The sequence below is a fragment of the Coffea arabica genome, chromosome 7e, assembly GCF_036785885.1.
Source record: "Coffea arabica cultivar ET-39 chromosome 7e, Coffea Arabica ET-39 HiFi, whole genome shotgun sequence".
Lineage (NCBI taxonomy): Eukaryota > Viridiplantae > Streptophyta > Magnoliopsida > Gentianales > Rubiaceae > Coffea > Coffea arabica.
In genome coordinates, this window is record NC_092323.1 from 11,831,649 (window position 1) to 11,852,962 (window position 21,314).

The 21,314-nt window shown below is 34.9% G+C and overlaps 2 protein-coding genes and 1 pseudogene across 6 annotated transcripts; 2 read left to right on the forward strand and 1 right to left on the reverse strand.

The window, feature by feature from the left end:
* The first annotated feature begins 2,422 nt into the window (after nt 1-2,422).
* Nucleotides 2,423-4,906, forward strand: LOC113700500 (8-hydroxygeraniol dehydrogenase-like). Its single transcript, XM_027220985.2, has 5 exons — nt 2,423-2,653; nt 2,759-2,872; nt 3,466-3,979; nt 4,112-4,265; nt 4,367-4,906. The coding sequence occupies exons 1-5, from the start codon at nt 2,565-2,567 to the stop codon at nt 4,567-4,569; spliced, it is 1,074 nt and encodes a 357-aa protein (XP_027076786.1). The 5' UTR covers nt 2,423-2,564; the 3' UTR covers nt 4,570-4,906.
* Nucleotides 4,907-7,006: 2,100 nt separating this feature from the next.
* LOC113700499 (8-hydroxygeraniol dehydrogenase-like) lies at nt 7,007-9,616 on the forward strand (annotated as a pseudogene).
* A 4,015-nt stretch (nt 9,617-13,631) lies between these two features.
* Nucleotides 13,632-18,974, reverse strand: LOC113700504 (uncharacterized). 5 transcript variants are annotated; one of them, XR_011818308.1, is made up of 8 exons: nt 18,433-18,974; nt 18,086-18,215; nt 16,974-17,663; nt 15,576-15,704; nt 15,355-15,416; nt 14,914-14,970; nt 14,676-14,745; nt 13,632-13,964 (listed from the first exon to the last, which is right to left on the reverse strand). XR_011818308.1 is itself a non-coding variant. In XM_027220989.2 (8 exons), exons 4-8 carry the CDS (start codon nt 15,594-15,596, stop codon nt 13,869-13,871), a joined length of 306 nt encoding a protein of 101 aa, XP_027076790.1. In that variant the 5' UTR covers nt 15,597-15,704; nt 16,974-17,054; nt 18,086-18,145; nt 18,433-18,970; the 3' UTR covers nt 13,632-13,868. The 5 variants fall into 5 exon arrangements, 3 of the variants coding, with proteins under 3 accessions (XP_027076790.1, XP_027076789.1, XP_071915146.1); XR_011818307.1 differs by having other exon boundaries at nt 15,294-15,416; nt 18,086-18,145; nt 18,433-18,973; XM_027220989.2 differs by having other exon boundaries at nt 16,974-17,054; nt 18,086-18,145; nt 18,433-18,970.
* Between the last annotated feature and the right edge of the window lie 2,340 nt (nt 18,975-21,314).

Here is a 21,314-nt window from a genome sequence, read left to right on the forward strand (position 1 = left end):
TGCATTATTAATATTGACTCTCAAAAAAGATAATAAAAGAGTCTTCATATGTAATTTTATATTTTGTAATTTGTTTATATTTAGTATTTAGTAATATAATATCAAAATCTAAATATTGTATATATAGGTAATTAAATGGTCGGGCTTATATCGAGTTTGAATCTAATGAGACCCAAACTCAATTCATATTTAATTTAAGTCTATTTTTTAGATCTAAATTCAGACAGGCTCAATGAAAGATCGCGTTCATCTGACTTTTTTTTTTGAATCGATCGAACCGAACTCGAGCTAGCAGTGTCGCGTTCACAGTCCTATTTGTAACCAGAACAGAGCATGGCGATGTGTTGTCCTCATCCCCGTTGTTCTTCCTTCTATAGACAGACGACACGACTTTGCACCACATATTCATCGTCAAAAGGTTCTTCAACACACTTCAATCACAAATCGTTGTCACCTGTCACACTCCCAAACCGGACAATTCCTTGTGATCATTTGCCCAATGTTAGTTTGTTTACAAGTTGAAGAATTTTTGCTCGGCATCGAGGAGCCACTTTTGGGATCTTAACAACTCTTCCAATTCCCACCCCAACGCTTTGCCCTTGACAAAGTAGAGCCGTCCGAGAACAGCTGACTCTTTTTCTTGTGGAGGAGAGCCATGTATTAGTTTATCGGTACTTGTTTAATTAACGTTAACACGTAAGAAGAGGGTCATTTACGTTTCGAAGCAATAAACGATTAAGTATTGGTGCGATTTCGCTAGTCTCCCGAAATTTGGTAGAGAGAAATCATCCGTTCTACTACTAATCATAAGTTGATGACCATGATGAAGACAGCAAAAGCAAGAGAAAACAAAAATATCAAGTGCTAATCCATTTTGACGATATATTTTATCTTGCGTGTCCACGTGGTAGGAGATAGGCATGTTTTGCCTAGGATTTCGATATCCTTTATGTTTTCCATACGAGTAGTAGTTTATTCCTAAGGGATTCGATATCGTTTATGTTTTCCAACAATTGTTGCCTAAGAATGAACAACAATAGTAGTTTATTTTTTTTTTGTTATTGATACTACTAATAATTGATTAATCAATTTCTCTATTTTGTTATTATATATTTGAAAAGTTAAATTTCTTAAATGACATTGAATTCAACATTTGGGAAAAAAATCTTTTACTCACATACATTTTTTTTGTATAAAATATTGACCTACGAAATTAAGAAATAAACAAATTTTGACTAATCTAGTCTACTTATTTAAACAATTGTTTAAAGAAAAAAAGGAAGAATTTAAAAAGAAAATTAACAAATAGGATACATTAAAAGGGGTAAATTTTTTCAAGCATATCATTCAAGAGGGCAAAATGCCTATTATTATAGTTTAGGGGATAAACTGTAACTGGGTAAATAGTTTATAGGGATTTTTTGCATTTAACCCTTTATCAAACGATTATTACGAATCGGTTAGGAAATCACTGCTCCTAACATCACAGTGAAAGCAATCCCTTAGGAATCGGTTAAAGAAATATTTTTTTCTTTTTGTATTAAAAAAAGATTAATCTTTGCTATATTGATAATATATACTACATTAATGGGTATCATGTATACACCAGCAGATTTGAATTCATAATAATTCATCTTACATGCGACATGTATATAGTCTTGTAAGTACAAACATTGTGTGATACATTTCTAGTGTAAAAAGCATTAATTCAACTAAAAAATAGATATATAATGTGTCCATTTGGATAGGAGATTATTTGGAAAAGATTATCTAAAATAATATTATAGCACTTTTTGTGATATAATGTATGTGAGATAACAATGTATTCAAAAATTGTGTTTGTAATGCAATCAAAATAAATTTCGAAAAAAAAAAAAAATTTCGGCTGAACTTGACAACCAAACATACCCAACTTCGTTCTTAAAATTAGGCTTGGGAGTAGACGGTGTTATGTTCGATTCATTTGGTTGTCTGTTCGCTTTAATATTTGGTTTATAATTTTATTATATTATTGTATTAACTGAATGTGGAATATTTTAATTATATATATACTAACTTTTTTCATAAAACAACAATATAACGTGATTGTGCATCATATAAGGTAGCAAATGTAATAACGGAACAGAATTTACCGAATTGCTATGGCAAATTAAGCTGTCATTTGAGAATCGGGAAGAAGTTAGAAAACTGGAGATGTGATTCATGTGAAGCCGCCAGTCGCATCTGTGGTTCCGTGTACGCTTTTTGCATCAGCTGATTATCGTTTATATGCCATTTTATACAACAAAATTGGAACAATCACGACTCAAGAGTCAAATCATGAAACCTAAGCTCTGACGTTAGATTCTCTCTCTCCTACCTCACCAGCTACGTCACCCTCTGCCGCAAACTTCCGCCTATATGTATACATGCGGCCATTACCACGTTAAGCGAAGAACCTCGTCACTCCTTTCTCTAGTATTAGTGTATTACTGGCTGCGAGCCTACCGTCTATTGCTGCTTTCCTCGCTTCCTTTTTCGAACCAGTAAAAAAGGCTCAGCCCCGTTAATTCTGAAGTGAAGAAATGGCAAAAACAGAGCATCCAGTGAAGGCTGTTGGATGGGCTACTAGAGACCCATCTGGAGTGCTCTCTCCATTTAAGTTTTCAAGAAGGTATAGTCACGCATTTACATTTTTAACTGGTTTGATGGTTGTTTTTCCTTTTTTTGGGTGGGTTGGTGGGATTATGAAATTGTTGTTGTTTTTGTGATTTTGCAGGGCTACTGGTGAGCATGATATTCAATTCAAAGTGTTGTATTGTGGGATCTGTCATTCGGATCTTCATTTCTGCAAGAATGAATGGGGCTTCTCTCAGTACCCCATGGTACCAGGGTAAGTAAGAATTTATGAATCCCAAGCTTGATCAGCTCGTCGTACTTTTTAATTTTTTTGAAAACTTGGCTAGCAAAATTATGCTAATTTTGTTCAAATGCAAAAGATTACTTTGAAATCGACGCACTTCAGGGTAATTTTACGCCTGGTGTGTAAAGAAGGATGGAAAACTGGAAATGTTAGCAGTAACTGTTTCGTTGGATTGATAGTACTTTTGTATTTTATATGACCAAGTTTGAAGTTCTAGTATGACAAATTAATTATGATTTCTTGATTTAATGGTGTTGTATGGATAGATTTGGATTAAGCGGACATTAAGACAAATAAGATTTCCCTCCTTGTTAAAGACAATAACAATGTTAATCATACTGACAAAATAATGAAAAAAAAGGAGGAGGAATATTTCGCTTGTTCTTATACGACGTAGATTGATGATTCAAAACACCAACTTTTTGGGAGATAAAACAAATATTGAAGAAGTTGGATTGTTATCGCTTTTCTTTCAGCCATGATTCGTGAAGAATAAGTAAGGATCCTTTTAGTTTTGTTTTAACAATTGGCAAGGTGCTGACAACTACAATTCATCAATACAGGCATGAAATTGTGGGTGTAGCAACTGAAGTTGGTAGTAAGGTCGAGAAAGTCAAGGTTGGGGACAAGGTTGGTGTCGGTTGCCTAGTAGGATCATGTCGCGGCTGTGATATGTGTTCCCAAGATCTTGAGAACTACTGCCCGAAACAGATACTAACATACAGCGCCATTGACACGGATGGAACACTCACCCAAGGAGGCTATTCTAATATCATGGTAGCTGATGAGCACTTTGTTGTTCGCTGGCCGGAGAATCTGCCGATGGATATCGGTGCACCCCTCCTATGTGCTGGGATCACTACTTATAGCCCCTTGAGATATTTTGGACTTGACAAACCTGGCGTACATGTCGGTATTGTTGGCTTGGGCGGGCTTGGGCATGTTGGCGTGAAATTCGCGAAGGCTTTTGGTGCAAAGGTGACTGTGATCAGTACCTCCGAGGGTAAAAGGCAGGAAGCCATAGGAAAACTTGGTGCAGATGGTTTCTTAAACAGCCGTGATCCTGAGCAGCTGCAGGTAATTAATGTTTTATTGGAGTTGTCTTGGTTCCGAGATTAGTCACCGATTGATATTGTAGGTTTTGCTAGTTGCAACAAAACAATGTTTACTGATTCAAATTGTAATTGGTCTGTTTAATTGAATGAGCAGGCTGCGGCAGGTACCATGGATGGTATTATAGATACTGTTTCTGCTGTTCACCCCATTGTCCCATTGATCAATTTGTTGAAGCCTCATGGGAAGATTGTCATGGTTGGGGTACCCGAAAAACCACTTGAATTTGGCACATTTCCCCTTATAGCGGGTAAGCATTGCATTTCTCCCTTTGTTTTTCCCCTTTTTGTTGGCCTAGCATTTTCTGGTCGTACTACCTGTGCCTAACTTGCAAACTTGATGAATTTACAGGCAGGAAGACCATGTCTGGGAGTGCCATCGGTGGCTTAAAGGAAACTCAAGAAATGATCGATTTTGCCGCAAAGCACAATGTCTTACCAGATGTGGAGATCGTCCCGGTGGACTATGTCAACACCGCAATGGAGCGCCTGTTGAAAGCTGATGTCAAGTACCGATTCGTGATTGACATTGGAAACACATTGAAATCTGATTAAATCGTGCAGCCCATGCTCTCGAAAATGTAGCTTATACAAGAAAAGACCTAAAAATATCCTTTCCCTATTAGAATTTTTGTCCAGCTGTTATGGGATTGGATTTTTACTATTAATGAAATATATTACCATCTGTAGTGAGTAGTAGTTTTAGTTTGATACTTGATACGAGTCTCAATTGTAACAGCCTTGGAACTTGTTGCCGTCTTTCAATGTAACGGCCGTCCCTGTCACGGAGATGCTATTACTTTGAAGTTAGTCGATTATCATTACTTGTATCGCCCATTAACATTCCTATCCTCCAAATAAATATCGGGAGAGGGCCAGTTAAAATTTGATACGATTTGGTCTGGTTGTACTTTTTATATTATTTAGTATATAATTAAATTATATTATTGTATTTGAAATAAAAGTAAAAATCGTGTACATGAATAAAATATTTGACTTATGTTCAATACAATATTTTGATGTATTTATACATAAAAGAATTTAAACATGTACATCAATAAGAAATAATCGCACAGAACGCAATTATATTCGATCCTAATCCATGTATCCGCTTGTACTTACCCTCATCTCTACTGTCCTTATTTTCCAAATAAATGTTCGCTCGTACTTCCCCTTGTCAATAGAGTCTGTTCTTAAGCCCATAAAATGATTGTGACTTGTCTAAAGATAATTCTTGCTAGTAGATATTATTGATATGATGTACAACCATTTCGTTTTTAATTTTCAAGGAAAACTCTCTTGTCATATATGGTTGTAACTTCTTAAGTGAGTAATTTCGTACGAGAAGAAAAGGTAATAAATTTGTAATTAATGTTGACGAATGCATAACTCTAAAGACCTGTTTGGCGTTGCGGTGATTTTAATAAAATAGCACTTTTAGATGCTAAAAGTACTTTTAAGGTGAACATTATTCTATAAAATTAGGAGTGAAACTTTTTGTATTAAAAGTATTTTTAGCAAAAGTTCAAATTTAGTGTTTTTAGAATAGCTTTTGTGTTTGGAAAAAATAAAATATTAATTTAATCACTTTATGCTATATTATGAACTAAATAAAGAGATAAATATATTTAAAAAATTTTCAAATTATATATTATCTAATACCATAAGTACTTATTGAAATATGTATTTAAATAATATACTTAAGGAATTAAAAGCACTTAAGTACTTAATAAGTGTTTTTATTAAAAACTCTATTACATAAAGTATTTTTTTTTCAATAAGTTAAAACAGGGCTTTCTCTAAACATTGAGACCGTGTTTAAGGGATAATTTCAAAAACCTCTCCTGAGGTTTCTGACAATTTCACTCATCTCCCCTGAAGTTTGTAAAATTATACAAACCTGCTTGAGGTTAAGATTTTCATAACAAAGTTAGTCCAATTATAAAAAGTAACATTAAAAAAGTATTTTAATGAAAGAGATGAAACTTTTATTTCGTAAATACCCTTTATGCATCTATATAAATAGTATTAGTAAATAAAAATAAAAATCATTAATACACATATTTAACCATTCAAAACGTTCATATTTAATAAATTAGACAACATAAATAAATAACAAAACTACACTAATGATTATAAGATTCAGCAAAATAGACTAGTCATCTCTTTTAATATGATGTTTATTATAATTCTTGTGATTTTGAATAGAAAAATTTTCAAAATTTGCCCTTTTTCCCTTATTTCCATGAAATTACTCTACAATTGTCTCTTTTATTTCCATTAAATTACTTTACAATTATCACAGTTTTAAGAGTTTCAAAGAAAATTAAAAGGAAGGAAATAAATAAAAATTCTGAAAATTTTTTTGTTCAAAATCATGAGAGTTATAACAAACATTATGTTAAAAGAGCTGACTAATCTATTTTGCTGAATCTCATAATCATTGGTGTAGTTTTGTTGTTTATTTATATTGTCTAATTTATTAAATGTGAACTTTTTGAGTGATTAAATATATGTATTAATTGTTTCTAACTTTTATTATTTTTATTCTTTTACTAATACGACTTATATAAATGCGTAAGGGATATTTATGAAATAAAAGTTTCATCTTTCTCTTTAAAGTACTTTTTTAATGTTACTTTTTTCTAATTGGACTAACTTTGTTATCAAAACCTTAACCTCAAGGGAGATTTGTGTAATTTTACAAATTTCATGGGAGGCTAGTGAAATTGTCAGAAACCTCAGGAGAGGTTTCCGAAATTATCCCTGGTTTCAATTAAAAAGAGGTTTCTGTTCAGTTGACTGCACAGTACACGCAGCCCCAAGAAAATTTTGAATATCCACGTGGCAAAACATGAAAGGTAAGCTATGACGTGGATTTGCTCTCTTACTTCACCTATCACGTCACCCATATTCACTTGCTCAAAGCATATTTTATATTTTAAGCACAAAATTCAACCATAAATATTCGCCATGCAAGCCACCCTCGCCATCTTCTTGTCCTAAAACCCGAAACCCTCCTCAAATCTGCTGCCGCTCTACCGCTGCTTTCTTAGACCGAAAAGAAATAACAGTCCCCTTAATCTTTTCAGGGTGAAGAAATGGCAAAAACACCAGAAACGGAGCATCCAGTGAAGGCCTTTGGATGGGCTGCTAGGGACACATCTGGAGTGTTCTCTCCATTCAAATTTTCAAGAAGGTATTGTTATATATCTCCTTTTTCCATCATTTTGATGGTCGGTTTTTTGTTTATTATTCTCTTTTCTTGGTGGGATTTTGAAAGCGGTATTTTTGATGTTATCATGTCATTTTGCAGGGCTACTAGTGAGCGGGATGTTCAATTCAAAGTTTTGTATTGTGGGGTCTGTCATTCGGATCTTCATATGTCAAAGAATGAATGGGGCATGACACAGTACCCCGTAGTTCCAGGGTAAGTAAGAATCATTAGACCCTGTAATTTTAAGATCTTGCTTCTAATTTGCAAACATTGGCTGGCAAAAGTGAGTTTTTTTTCCTTGTTTGGAAGAGATTTATTCAGATTGAGGAATTTTAGGTTAATTTTAACTGTCGGGTATGCAAGGGTGGAAATGATAGTAGTAAGTGATTTGTTAGATGAATACTAGTAGTCTTTAATTTGACTAAATTGGAGTTGTACGGATTTGATTAATGCTGAAAACAAATATTTATGAATGTAACTGGCAGTCCTGAAAAGTGAAAACATGAGGATACGATGTTTCGAATAACTGGATTCTTTTTAAGTTTGAGGAAATTGACATTTAGTCAAACGATATGTCTCATGTTCTAAAACAACTTAGATTTTTTTTTTTTTTGTCGCAACGATAGGATTCTTATAACCTAATCTAGCCTAATTTAGGGGAAAATGAGGGGGATTCAATGTGAGTAAACACTCCATCTAACAAGGCCAATTAAGACCGTCACACATAGTGACTTTAGTCTTTGGTGATGACCACCAGGCCAAAGGCCTAGTGGCCTGAAACGACTTAGATTGATGATTGATGAAATTAACTTATAGCAGGATGAACAAAAACAGAACTTGCTGGAATTTTCTCTCTATCTCTCTCTCTCTCTTCTATGAATAACAGTAACTTATTAAATGGTCTATTGTTATATTGATTATTGGAAGGGTGTCGAATTCTGAATGGAATCCATTAATGCAGGCATGAAATTGTGGGTGTGGTAACTGAGGTTGGTAGTAAGGTAGAGAAAGTCAAGGTTGGGGATAAGGTAGGAGTCGGCTGCCTAGTCGGTTCATGTCGCAGCTGTGACATGTGTTCCCAAGATCTCGAAAACTACTGCTCGAAGCAGACACTAACATACAGCGCCACTTACACGGATGGAACAATAACCTATGGAGGCTATTCTGATGTCATGGTTACTGATGAGCACTTCATTGTTCGCTGGCCCGAAAATTTGCCTCTTGATGCCGGTGCTCCACTTTTGTGTGCCGGGATCACTACATTCCGCTGAGGTACTTTGGACTTGATAAACCTGGCGTGCATGTTGGCATTGTTGGCCTTGGTGGCCTTGGCCATGTTGCGGTGAAATTTGCCAAGGCTTTTGGGGCAAAGGTGACTGTGATTAGTACCTCTCATAATAAAAAGAAGGAAGCCATGGAAAAACTCGGTGCAGACGCATTTTTAAACAGTCGTGATCCTCAGCAGATGCAGGTAATTAATGATTGGAATTGTGTTGTTCTGAGGATTTTGTTACCAAATGATGTATAGGTCTTGCAAGTTGCAACATAACCAATTTATTAAGACGAATTGTGTTTCATCTATGACTGATTGTATGAGCAGGCTGCAGCTGGTACCATGGATGGAATTATTGATACCGTTTCTGCTGTCCACCCCGTTGTTCCATTGATCAATTTGGTGAAGCCTCACGGGAAGGTTGTCATGGTTGGTGCGCCTGAAAAACCTCTTGAATTTTCCACATTTCCTCTCATAGTGGGTAAGGATTTGTCTTTTTCTTTTCTTCCTCTCTGCTGGCCTCCCCCAATCACCGATAATTGGACCTGTGTCTAACTTGCAAAAATATGAATGAACAGGCAGGAAGACTCTTTCTGGTAGTTGCATTGGTGGTCTAAAGGAAACCCAAGAAATGATAGATTTTGCAGCAAAGCACAACATCTTAGCAGATGTTGAGGTCATCCCAATAGACTATGTCAACACTGCAATGGCGCGCCTGCTGAAAGCTGATGTCAAGTACCGATTTGTAATCGACATTGGGAGTTCATTGAAATCAGCTTAAAATTGCTGGTCTCGCTCTTTTTAAAATAAAATAAATAAAATTGTGGGAGTGTACTTCCCTGTTACCTCTATTTTTTGCCGGGTTGATAGGAGATTTATGTTTCTGTTAGCCGAAGGCAGTGTATTATTTGTTCTGAGGGGAAGCTTTTGTTTTGATGTACTTGAAAACTGGTATCTTCCGAGTCTCAGTGGTAACAACCTTAGTTGTTCTGGTCTTTTATTGTAATAGGCATCTTACTTCTCTGTTTTGGTGGAACATGTGCATCTTCCCTTCATAATGTTTTTAATGAAGATCACTATGTATTAGCACCAAAAAAATTTTAAAAAAACACGCACAACGGAAGCAATTTTGACATATACGAAAATATATGGGAAGAGAAGAAGAATAAATACACAATAATAACTCAATAATTTTGCTAACTCAAAATCCAATAATAACAATATCAAGTCATAGTTTTTTTTATCATGATAACTCATAAATCTCAATTTAGAAACTTTTTCTTAAACTTACTCATGAAGACTCAATTCAACCCTCCAAAACCCAACTCAATTCTTTGAGGAACAATATATTAGACTAGTAATTATTGAGTACAAAACTTCGTAAACAGGCACAATTGTAAACCAAAACTTATTTGGACTTAAATTTGACTGTCCTTTAAACAACTTAAACATAAGAAAAGGAAACTCCACGGAATTTCACAAAACCTCCACTGAGGTTTCTGACTATTTTACTTAGTTCTCTTAAAATTTTGAAAATTATACTTATCTCTTTTGATTTGACATTTTGGTAACCAAACCTTAAAATAGGGTCAAAAATTTAATAAATACCCTTAAATGCCCTTATCTTATAAAGTTTAATTTGTTCTTCTAAATAATTGTAAAGTAATTTGGCACAATTATATATATATAAAAAAAAGAGTTTCAAATTTTTCATGCCAATATTTGTTATTTGATAATCAACTATAAAAACAAATCTTTTGTAATAATAGGCTATTTTTTATAGTGCTTTGTTGTCTTATTCAGATTCTTTTTAAGATAGACAAAAAAGTAGTGTTATCTTTTTTCTTTAAGTTTATGGACTGTTTTTTTGATAAAAGTTCATGGACTGGTTCGGTAATGGAACTACCACAGTTTGGTAGTGATTTTGGGCCATTTGTTTTTAATTATTCTTGATTGTAAATACCCTTAAATGCCCTTACCCTTAAATGCCCTTATCTTATAAAGTTTAATTTGTTCTTCTAAATAATTGTAAAGTAATTTGGCACAATTATATATATATAAAAAAAAGAGTTTCAAGTTTTTCATGCCAATATTTGTTATTTGATAATCAACTATAAAAACAAATCTTTTGTAATAATAGGCTATTTTTTATAGTGCTTTGTTGGGGATGCAGATTCTTTTTAAGATAGACAAAAAAGTAGTGTTATCTTTTTTCTTTAAGTTTATGGACTATTTTTTTTTTTTTATAAAAGTTCATGGACTGGTTTAGTAATGGAACTACCACAGTTTGGTAGTGATTTTGGGCCATTTGTTTTTAATTATTCTTGATTGTGACACAAAAAATGTCACTAAAAAAATTAGATGATATTAAAAACTATCAAAAAATATTACTAGTTTAACGTTTGATGTAGAAAGATATTGCAGATAACATTGATAGTTCTTCTATACTTCTAATGAAATATTAGAGAAATGAATAAGAAGGAAAAGGGGAAAAATTATAAAATCCATCCTTTGTACAAAACATGACAACAAGGGAGTTTTATTAAAATATTAAGGTTCGTATTACCATTTTAAACGGACAAGAGAGGTAGATATAATTTCTGAAACCTTAAGGGAGTCAAATGAAATTATTAAAAATCTCAAGGAAGGTTTCTGAAATTGTCCCAATCAAATTTGTACTAGGACACATAACCAAATAAACTAATAATGCTTGGTTTAAAATATTCTAACACTATGGATTACCCGTTGTTTTCTAGTTTACTGCTTTTGTCATGAATTCTTCTGTTTTATGGTTAAGTAGAAGTGTTACAAACTATGTTTTGCCTATGTGACCAGCATATTGCTATGATATGGTAGTGGCGTCCCGGGATCTAGTCACAAGCAGTAATTGGTAACTCGTCTGAGATGAATGGAGATTGTCTTCCGATGCTTTGACGCACCTCAAACTATTATATTAGGAAAAATATATAACATCGTCCCAGCAGATTCAGCGAACTCATCTTCATATTGATTCGCGAATGCCACTGGACGAAATTATTAGCACAAAAGCCATCTACGCTCTGTTGTCTGCCAATGAAACAAGATATTAGTAACTTGTCTAACCTTGATGCTCGGCATACGTACACTAGATATTAGTATATTATATACTTCAAATCTTTTAATTTTTTCTGAAATGTACAAGTTTTTACATTCCTTTTGTTGTTGTATATAACTGTTGTTTCAACATGTATTAATTTTTTTTTTTTGGTTTTCTGGGCATTGTATCTCTTAGGTATTGCATTTTTATTGGGAATCTTAATGTTATGTATTATTTACGTATAAAGCAAATAGATAATGGGAGAAGAGGAATAAAATGAATAATAAAAATATTATTAACAAGACTCAACTCTTCGCCTTCATAAACTCAACAAAATAAATAGATATCCTATGCATAGTAAACATGGCTTAATAAATAAGAAACAATTACTACAGCAAATTACATAATATTAGATCCAAATTAGTAAATAAGAAAACTTCAGAAAACTTAACTTGATCCAAAAAACTGCTAAACAATAATATAAAAAACTTCTCAATTATTACTTTTGATTTAATATGTCAACATTTTCAAAACGTGCTTATACTTTCTTTTTTTTTTTCCGAAACATTAGATAATTTCATTGATATGTTGTAAACTATATAATTGTTGAGCAAAGGCCCAAATTGACTTTACAAGTGCATCTTGGCACTGGGAGTGTAGCCACCCTTCATCAAAAGAAATGCTTAATACATGCATGCTAACTAAATCAACCCTTTCGCCCGTTAAGTTAGTGGACAAAATGAATGAGCATTCCATAAACATTGAGCACAAATTTCTGATGTCCTCCAAGTGAGAGTGCATTGCCATGTCTTTGGAATTAATGGTTTGGATCATTTTCAGCAACTGTTTCTGTTTAATCTTGATCCGAATCTTCTTCCATTCCTTCTCTCTTGCCTTACATAATGCTAACTTAACAGCCACTCCTTGGTTCCTGAGTTTGTTACCATCAGTAGCTCCTTTGAATGCCCACTGAGCAAGAATTCATGTCTTTGAATGCCCCTTGAGCAAGAATTTGTTCGTTATACAAGGATTTTGAATTTGTCTGGAGCAAAATGTAACAACCTGAGTAGTTCCCCTCTTTCAATGTGACAGGCGACCTTCACGTACAAGCACTTTTAAAGATTGGGGGCTTAGGATCGTGAACTCAGAGTTCTAAATAAAAATTGTTCATCTGATCAATTAGTGAATATTTCCTATAACCTTTTTAACATTCCCTTTTCGATCGTATGTACTTGGATTGAAAATTTTCCTCGTTTTTCAATTCTTTATATTTCACTGACATTGCGTTTCTTTGGTGTTGCATGGATTCTGGATTTGTCAAGAAACAAAACTTAAGTTTGTTCTGAAAGCTTGCAGGGTTTTGGATTTTCTTTTCAAAACTTATTTATGTTTGAAGGTTTGAAAATAAAGTAACTGATATAATTACCTATGTAAATTTGTAGTATATAAGAAGGACAATGGTAAAACTTGGTACTAGCACTTTCCGAGAGTGCTGTCCTTTATCCATAATTTAATATTCAACATTATTTCTTAAACGTCATCAGATAAGTCATTAATGGCATATTTCGACCAAAAAACAAGTTTATTTTACAAAAGAAAATGAAAAAAAAAGAAGAAAAATAATAAGAGGCGGCTAAATTCATTTTCAGACAAGTCACCAGTCCGCCGTCTGGATCACCCGGAAGACCACAGGCAACAACATCAATCGACATGAAGAGATGTGTCATCATCCATGCAGATGTAAACATCAAACATTATAAAAAGTTGAATCTTAGAAACAAACTAGTCACAATTCAGAAGTCACCATACATTATCAAGCACTTAAATTACAAATGCATAAATTCAAGTAGACACAAACTTCAAAGGTTAATTATTTAAATAAACACACTTAACTAGTATCAAAAAAAAAAAATACCAAAGTAGCTACCAAATTGCTTATAATATACTAGGTGGCGACACCGCGCTGTGCGCGGTGGAATACATGCCCAGTTAATGTTTAGCTAGTAATGTTGGTGAGAATGAAAATTAGTGAAATACTAAACAGAGTAAAATTATTTGAGTAATATAGTTTTGTTATAAATATTGAATAGTCATCCGAAAGAGGTTCTAGTTCTACAGGCATTCTAAATACGAAAATCAAACAAGTTCAATTTTAGTCTTGAATGTTTAGGTTGTTGAAGCTGAGCTGATCAACGCCTAGAAAAGCATCCAAAAAGTATGAATTTATAATGCTGAACATAGTAGCTCGAGATAGCCTGAATGCAGCAGAGCCTAGAATCTAACAGATATCAACGCAAAGTTCCACCAAAATTCATCCGAAATTGAACAAGGCCATCGGGCAGATCAATAGCTTCTCCATCATCAATAAACATAGAATCGTTCACCTGTCCAAAAGACTCCAAATTAATCATAATCCAGACAAAAAATGAGGAAAAGGAAAGAATCTTGCAATACATGTATCTGAAAACAAAATTATTCCCACAAACTATTTTCTCAAAATGGCAATATGACCAAAAACGAACTGACATATGGACTCTTTCTCCACCGCTGGCCTATTTTCTAATCTGTAGGGAAGTGCACAAAGGATGAAAAGGTCACACATGCATTGCAACATAGCAAAGATTCTGTAACAATTACAGCAAAAGCACTAATATTTCAAGTTTTCCCTGTCCTCACTAATACGATAAACCTTCCATCATCTAACAACTTAGCCAAGGATGAACAGGCCTCTAGACTTGCTTTTAAAAGCATACACAGTGACCATGAATCTTGTAAGCAACTACCACCCTTGGAAAAAGATAAACTACTTTTACCCACTAAGATTATTCTCTAGCTCAGGTGTAACAGGTACTAATATATTATTCCAACTTATTCTTCAACTTTGAATGATCTAAGCATGTTTATTCAATGTTCTCTTCAATATATTCCTTCACTGCACATACTTTAAGCATGTTTGCATAAACCAATAGAACTAAGACTTGCACAAAAATGGACAAACCAAATATCTGCATCCAACGAAAGTGGAAACAAATGAAGCAAACTTGTGCCCGCAAGAGAAGAGCATCAAGTAAAGCTAAGTGAGCAGGGAGACATACTTCTTGTATATTCTTTCTATCTCCTCCACCACTCAAATCATGCCCAAGAATACAACCTGCAAGACTTGACCTGACATGTAAAGAGAACAAAAGGCTGAATTTGCATGAGATATAATTAATTCATAAAGTAAACTGTGAACCCAGCTTTAGCAACATCGGAGCCATCAGGAATCAGGGAACTAACACTATGGGAAAAGGCAATGATAAGAAAGATAGGAAAACAAAGAACTATTTCTACCAGAACTGCAAGATTGAGTTAGCAATTTCCCAATCTTCACGTGGAAAAGTAGAACAACTGCACGCATAGATAAGAAATCAGAAAATTACAAGTTAACATCAAACAAGGGACATTTTGCAGTGGAATTACGTAAGTATGCACTTTGCATGCCACAAGGGAGATGTACAGTACCCTAAATCTACTGAAATAGGTTCATATGGTCAAACATCTTCAACATTCATACTCCAATGATGTAATTGTTTGCCAATCTGGTTGTTTCATCCTTAATTACTAAGACAGTTCTGATTTTCAAAAAAAGTTACAATGTTGATGAGCAGGAGAAATGCAGAGAGCTTAAGTTAGCATTTTAAGGCTAATGCATCAAATTATGACCCACACACCTCTGGCTATGATACACATTATCTCCTTAAGCACATCATTGTCAAATGTTCAAGATCTAACCTCAACAGAGCATCCATGAGTATTACTGCCTCAGGACTTGCTTTCAAAATCAAAGATGGTGCCTAGGTACATCATATCAGAAAAAACCAGTTTAGGCCACATCAGACGAGCACTAGTACCACTCTATGATTTTATGAAATCTAAATTGGAATCAAGATTCTATAAGAAGCAAGCCATGAAGAAGGAAAACTCCTATTGAATAGAGAACTTCGAACACTTACTGTCTGACCAATTTCTGACATCAAGCAAGCAATATCAGCAATCACTTTCTCGTCTCCCGTATTAAGAGTTGGAAGAAAAAGCACTCCCTTTAGAAATCCAATTCTGCTTAACAAAGCTTGTGGCAAACCCTATGCAATAAAGGACGAGGAATTAGGATATAATACAGAAGTTCTTATTCAGGAAACTTGATTGTTTATACTCCCTAAATAAGCACGAAGAATAACTGCAGTGGAATCAAAACAGTATAGCTAAAGAATTGCAAGAACAACTCTCCCTTGTTTTGTCAGTAAGGTTGCTATGTTCCCCAATATAATAATCTCCCATGGTAAAATAAACTGATAATATTTCGTACACATGATCTTAGTTTAAACGCTGCATTTTCTAGAATCATGTAACAGCTATTATATTAGTATATATTTTTTACTCTTTTCTTTCAGCTTCACTAAAAAAGGCCTTAACCATCTTCTGACGTCTCCCATAGTGGTGTTGGCAAGAAGGTAGCAAGAAGAAATATGTTAGTCTTCTCGTGAATTTAGACATGATGGATGGATTTGTTTTGCGTACAACATTCATATAGTGCACAATGGCACTTGAAGAATTAAAAAGGAGATTCCGCACAGGAATAAGATTGTTCAACAGTTTTGCTCTCCAATTCTGCATCTTACACTACTTCTGCAATGGAGTTGTTTGATGCATCTGATGCTCAAGGTTAAGCTATTCGAATAGCCCAATGAACTTTATGAAATTAAGAATCTCAAACCTGATAGTACCTTTAAATGGAAGCAATACTATCTACTCAACATCTATGATCTTTTACTGGAAACAATTATCTTGATTTAGTAAAGATTTCTTTATGACGATAGACACTTGGAGCTGTATAACCACGGTTAATTGTTAAGATTGTTCAACAGTTTTGCTCTCCAATTCTACATCTTACACTACTTCTGAAATGGAGTTGTTTGATGCATCTGATGCTCAAGGCTAAGCTATTCGAATAGCCCAATGAACTTTATGAAATTAAGAATCTCAAACCTGATAGTACCTTTAAATGGAAGCAATACTATCTACTCAACATCTATGATCTTTTACTGGAAACAATTATTTTGATTAGTAAAGATTTCTTTATGACAATAGACATTTGGAGCTGTATAACCACAGTTAATTGTTGAAATAATATGCCATCTAGTTCATACAAAAATCTGTTTTTTGCATTACCAGAACTTATTTATCACAAAATAGAAATAATAAGTCAAGACTGCAAAGAACTAATATTTTCAACCAATATAAGAGGAAAGAAAAAATTCATAAAATATACTGAAAAATCATATTGAGAAAATCAAACAGGTAATAGAAGATCAAGAAACAGCAATAAAGAAATGACAAACATAAAAACTTACGTTTTGGACAGAGCATAAAAAATGCTCTGAGCTTCAGCTGTAACAGCAATCCTAAATCTTTCAGCCTCTAACTCAGCTTGCCTGAAAAATGCTACTTATAAAATCAACCACAATAATCACAAAATAGTCCAAATCCACAACTTGGTCAGAAATTAAAATAAAAAATTCGAAATACGTAATAGCAGAGTCTTCTCTGGCTTGAAGATTATTAAGATCAATAAAAACATTTCTTGAGATCAAGAGGGTCTTCACTTTGACCCAAAAAGGTAAACTCCTTGATGTAATTGGCTTTCAATAGCCTAATATTCCTGTTTGGCCTTGACCCAAAATGTATTCCTTCTTGTATTTCTCAAATCCAAAGTTAAAGAATTTCAAAACCCACAAGAAAAATTACCAATTCATAATAAATACTGTAAATGCATGCGAAAATACTGAGAAGAAAAAATGAAACTTTTTAAGGGAAAATCTTGATAAAACAGGAGTAGAAGGATATTAAGAGCAAGTATGTTGGATGAGCGGTCAAAGGTCAAGACTTGGCCTTGAAATTCTTCTCCAATAGGGGTCTTGATGGAGGGTATGCATCCTATTGTGAAATCTTTGTTACTGTTATGAGCTTCCATGGATTTAGGCTTATCTTCTTTTCGGCTTGTATTTCAGCTGATTTGAGGTTTTGTAATGGAGCACCAGTTTCTGAAGAGGAGAGACAGAAGAGAAGGAAAAAAATGAGGGAACTCAAAAGATAAGACTAAACCTATCGCCCAAAAGAAAATTCATGTGGTGTGGAAACTGGAAAGGAAGGGAAAAAAAAAAGGAAAAGAAAATGAATGACAAAGAAGATAGACCACAATGGGTGCTCTACAAAGGTACAACCAATCCCTCTTAGCATCCGAAAGATATAAAAATAGAAATCGCGCAGGCATTTCTCTGCGAGTAGGCAGAACCGCAGAAGGCAATATAAAGTCGCACACAAAGGATCACAAGAATACACATTGCAAAGCATCTAACCCAACAGAACAAAGGAAGAAGGAAATGGAGAAGTAACCGACAACAATAACAACAAGAACAGAAAAAGCACAACAGGCCGATGCGAAAGGAAGCAGAAAGGAAATTACCTGAAGTAATAGGCAAAGGAAAGCAGAAAGGACAAGCCAGAGGATCCAGCTGAAACGGCGCTGCATAAGTAATATGAGACGAAAATAAAAAAGATGTGGAAAAGAAACCGCATGAAAGACTAAGAAGCAGCTGCACAGAGGCACAAGCAACAGTAAGTATATTATGGTAAACTAAAGCAAAAAATAGTGTAAAAGCAACATATAAAAGGCATTTGGGGAAAATTATAGAAAATAAAAGATCAATTAAGAAAGGGAAATGCAAGGCAAAAGCCGGAGATCAGAGGGCGGGTCAAAGGAGGAAAGGGAGGGAAATGAAAAAAGGAGATAAAAGCAGCAGGAGAGGTTACCTGGCGCAGTGAAACGGGCAAGGAGGAGCAGCAGCAGCAATAGCAAAACAGGAACGAAAGAGCAAATGGCCGATTGTGGGGAGAGGCAAGGAGAAGAAACAACATGGTTCATGATGGCAGCCACCTAAACAGTCAACAGGCAAGAGGAGACAGTAGGTAGAGAAGACGCGAAAGGGGGCGAAAGGCACAGTAAGTTCCGAAGGGGAGTAGCTACAGAGTGGGGGGAGAGAGGGGAAAAGATGCGTGGACAAAGCAATATAGTACCAAAAAGAAGGTGAAGAGAAGACAGAGGAAGAAAGGGAAAGAAGAGCAATTTGTGGTGGAGAAAAACACTGACGGGCTCAACCTAACAGATGTAGAAAAGTACAGTGCAGTCAAACAGGACTAACGAAAGACGGGGAGAGTGTAGAAGGAGGCAAAATTTCGAGTGGGTGGAGCCGGTAGAGAGGAGACTGACGAAGTGGCAGAGAGGTGCCTGACGAGCTCAACCAAACGGGCTGCAGAGCAGGGGAAAACAGTGCCAACGAAAGAGACAGAAGCAGGACCACACCGAGATGAAGGATCAGGTGCAACGACTACAGCTGCCAACCAATCAACCAGCGCCACATCACCAGGGAGCCAATCCCCTCTCGCCACGTGGAGGACGACCACGTCCGACGTGGACACCGGGCTTCCGCCCTTAGTCTATATGGTTAATAACAAGGAATAGCATCAATAATTAGAAACAAAATAAAAAATAAAATGATATTATTCATCAAAGTTAATATCATCCATGTCATCATCTTCATCCAGTGTATATACACTAGGTAATTTTCTTCCAAAAGTTGATAATGGTTCCAGAATTTCCATCACATCACAGGCTCCAATCTACTGGTAACAATCTTTTTTTCTTTACCTTTCTTACTTAACCATTTATTTATATTTCAAATAAATTAATATCAAATTCACCCAATATCTCAATATAATAGATAGTAAATTAGTAATAAAGTTGAATATTAAAAAATTAAAAACTTAATTGATTAAGTTAAATCTTTTTTTTTCTTTTTTAAAGACAATTTGTGGGGCGTACGCTTTTAACACTCCACTTCAGAGGCGCGTCCAAACCCCTAGGCGTACGCCCTGGTCTCTTAGACGCATGCTCTAGAATACTATCGTCTTATGCGATCGCCCAAGGGCGGTATTGGAACCCTTCGCTCTGGGACTCGCCCCACGAATGTCTTTTAAAACATTGGGTTGGAGTCAGCAACTGCACTAAAGATTGGTTGTACTTGTAGGCTCTAGTTATGAGGTCTGCTGTACTCATTATGCTAATTACTTAATAGTTTCATTTTCATACCACTAATACCCACATGAGACACTTACGTGGCTCATATGGTAAAGATGGATCTTTTTTTTTTTTTATAAAAGATTGTGTGTTCGAATCCCACAATCGATGTGAAAGATGTGTTAATAAGTGATTGTAATAATGTAAGCGATCTATGATCCCATAAGAATGTAAGTAACTTATGATTTCGAAAACATGTTCTGACCGGTGATAATAATCAAAATCGAATCCACTCAAGACTAAAAAAAGAGACGCTCACAACTTCTGCAATGACAATTTTATTACTTAATCAAAACCTAAGAGAGGACCTAGTGCAGTTGGAGTTTGGTACTGTTCGGTCCAATTATTGTACTTCTTATATTATTTGATGTACAATTACATTACATTATTGTATTGAAAAAATTGCCAAATTGGTTCCTCACATTTTTAAAAAAAATATTTTTGATCTCTCACATTTAAAATTAGCCAAATTAGTCCCTAAAATATAAAAATGTCTGCCCTATTGGTCCTAGAGCTCATTTTCACTCACTTTTCCAGCGAAAAATCACACGCCCCTATCACGTGCCCATATTTTTAAGAGCAAAAACAAAAGCACACTTCGTTCTCTTTGTTAAACAAAAAAGGCAACCAAACCTAAACCACTTTTTCTCCCCCTTTCCTAATATAGGATTCAAAAGTATATGGGATTCCAATACCTCTAGTTTCAAGTGCAATTGTAGCTCCTATCCTCTTCTCAAGTTCTAGAGATGAAAATGAGGAAGGGGGAGAAAGGGTGGTTTGGATTTGGTGGCCATTTTTCATTTTAACAAATGGAACGAAATGTGTTTTCAGTTTTGCCCTAAAAAATATGGGCATATGACAGGGGTGTATAGTTTTTGACCAGAGAAGTGAGTGGAAATGAGTTTTAGGACCAATTGGGCAAACATTTTTATATGTTAGGGACTAATGTAGCTGATTTTAAATATGAGGGATCAATTTAGCAATTTTTCTATTATATTCGAAGTAAAAGTGGCGTACGTGAATAAAATATTTAACATATATTCAGTACAATATTATGATATATTCATACACCAAAACTTTGAACATGTACAATAACCGGACAAAATTGCACAAAATACAATTGTACTGAGTCCATGTTCATCAAAGCCCCTACAATTCCCAGATCGATCCCAACTCTTCATCCCCCATCGAATCTCTCTCTTTCTGTCGGGTAATAAAATTCTTACGGGGGATCATTGGCGGCTTATCTTTATGCTCCTGCAATGCCAGCTCTTTTTTCTTTTTTTTTTTTTTGGAGGGAAGGTACATTAATTTCAGATCCCATGCTGGACCGATCACCTTAGCCGTACAAATGAATTACATACTGCTCTTCTTTTTTTCTTTTTAAATTTGGGCTCTCCAAAAGAAAAAATCAAGAGGGCATTATATAATAAATTCAAATTAATCTTTGCTTGATTTATGGTGTAGACATTTCACACCCGGCATTATGCTGGAGCCACCTTGAAAGGACTCCAGTTTGCAGATGGAGAGCCATGGAAAAAGATCTTTGGACCTGTTT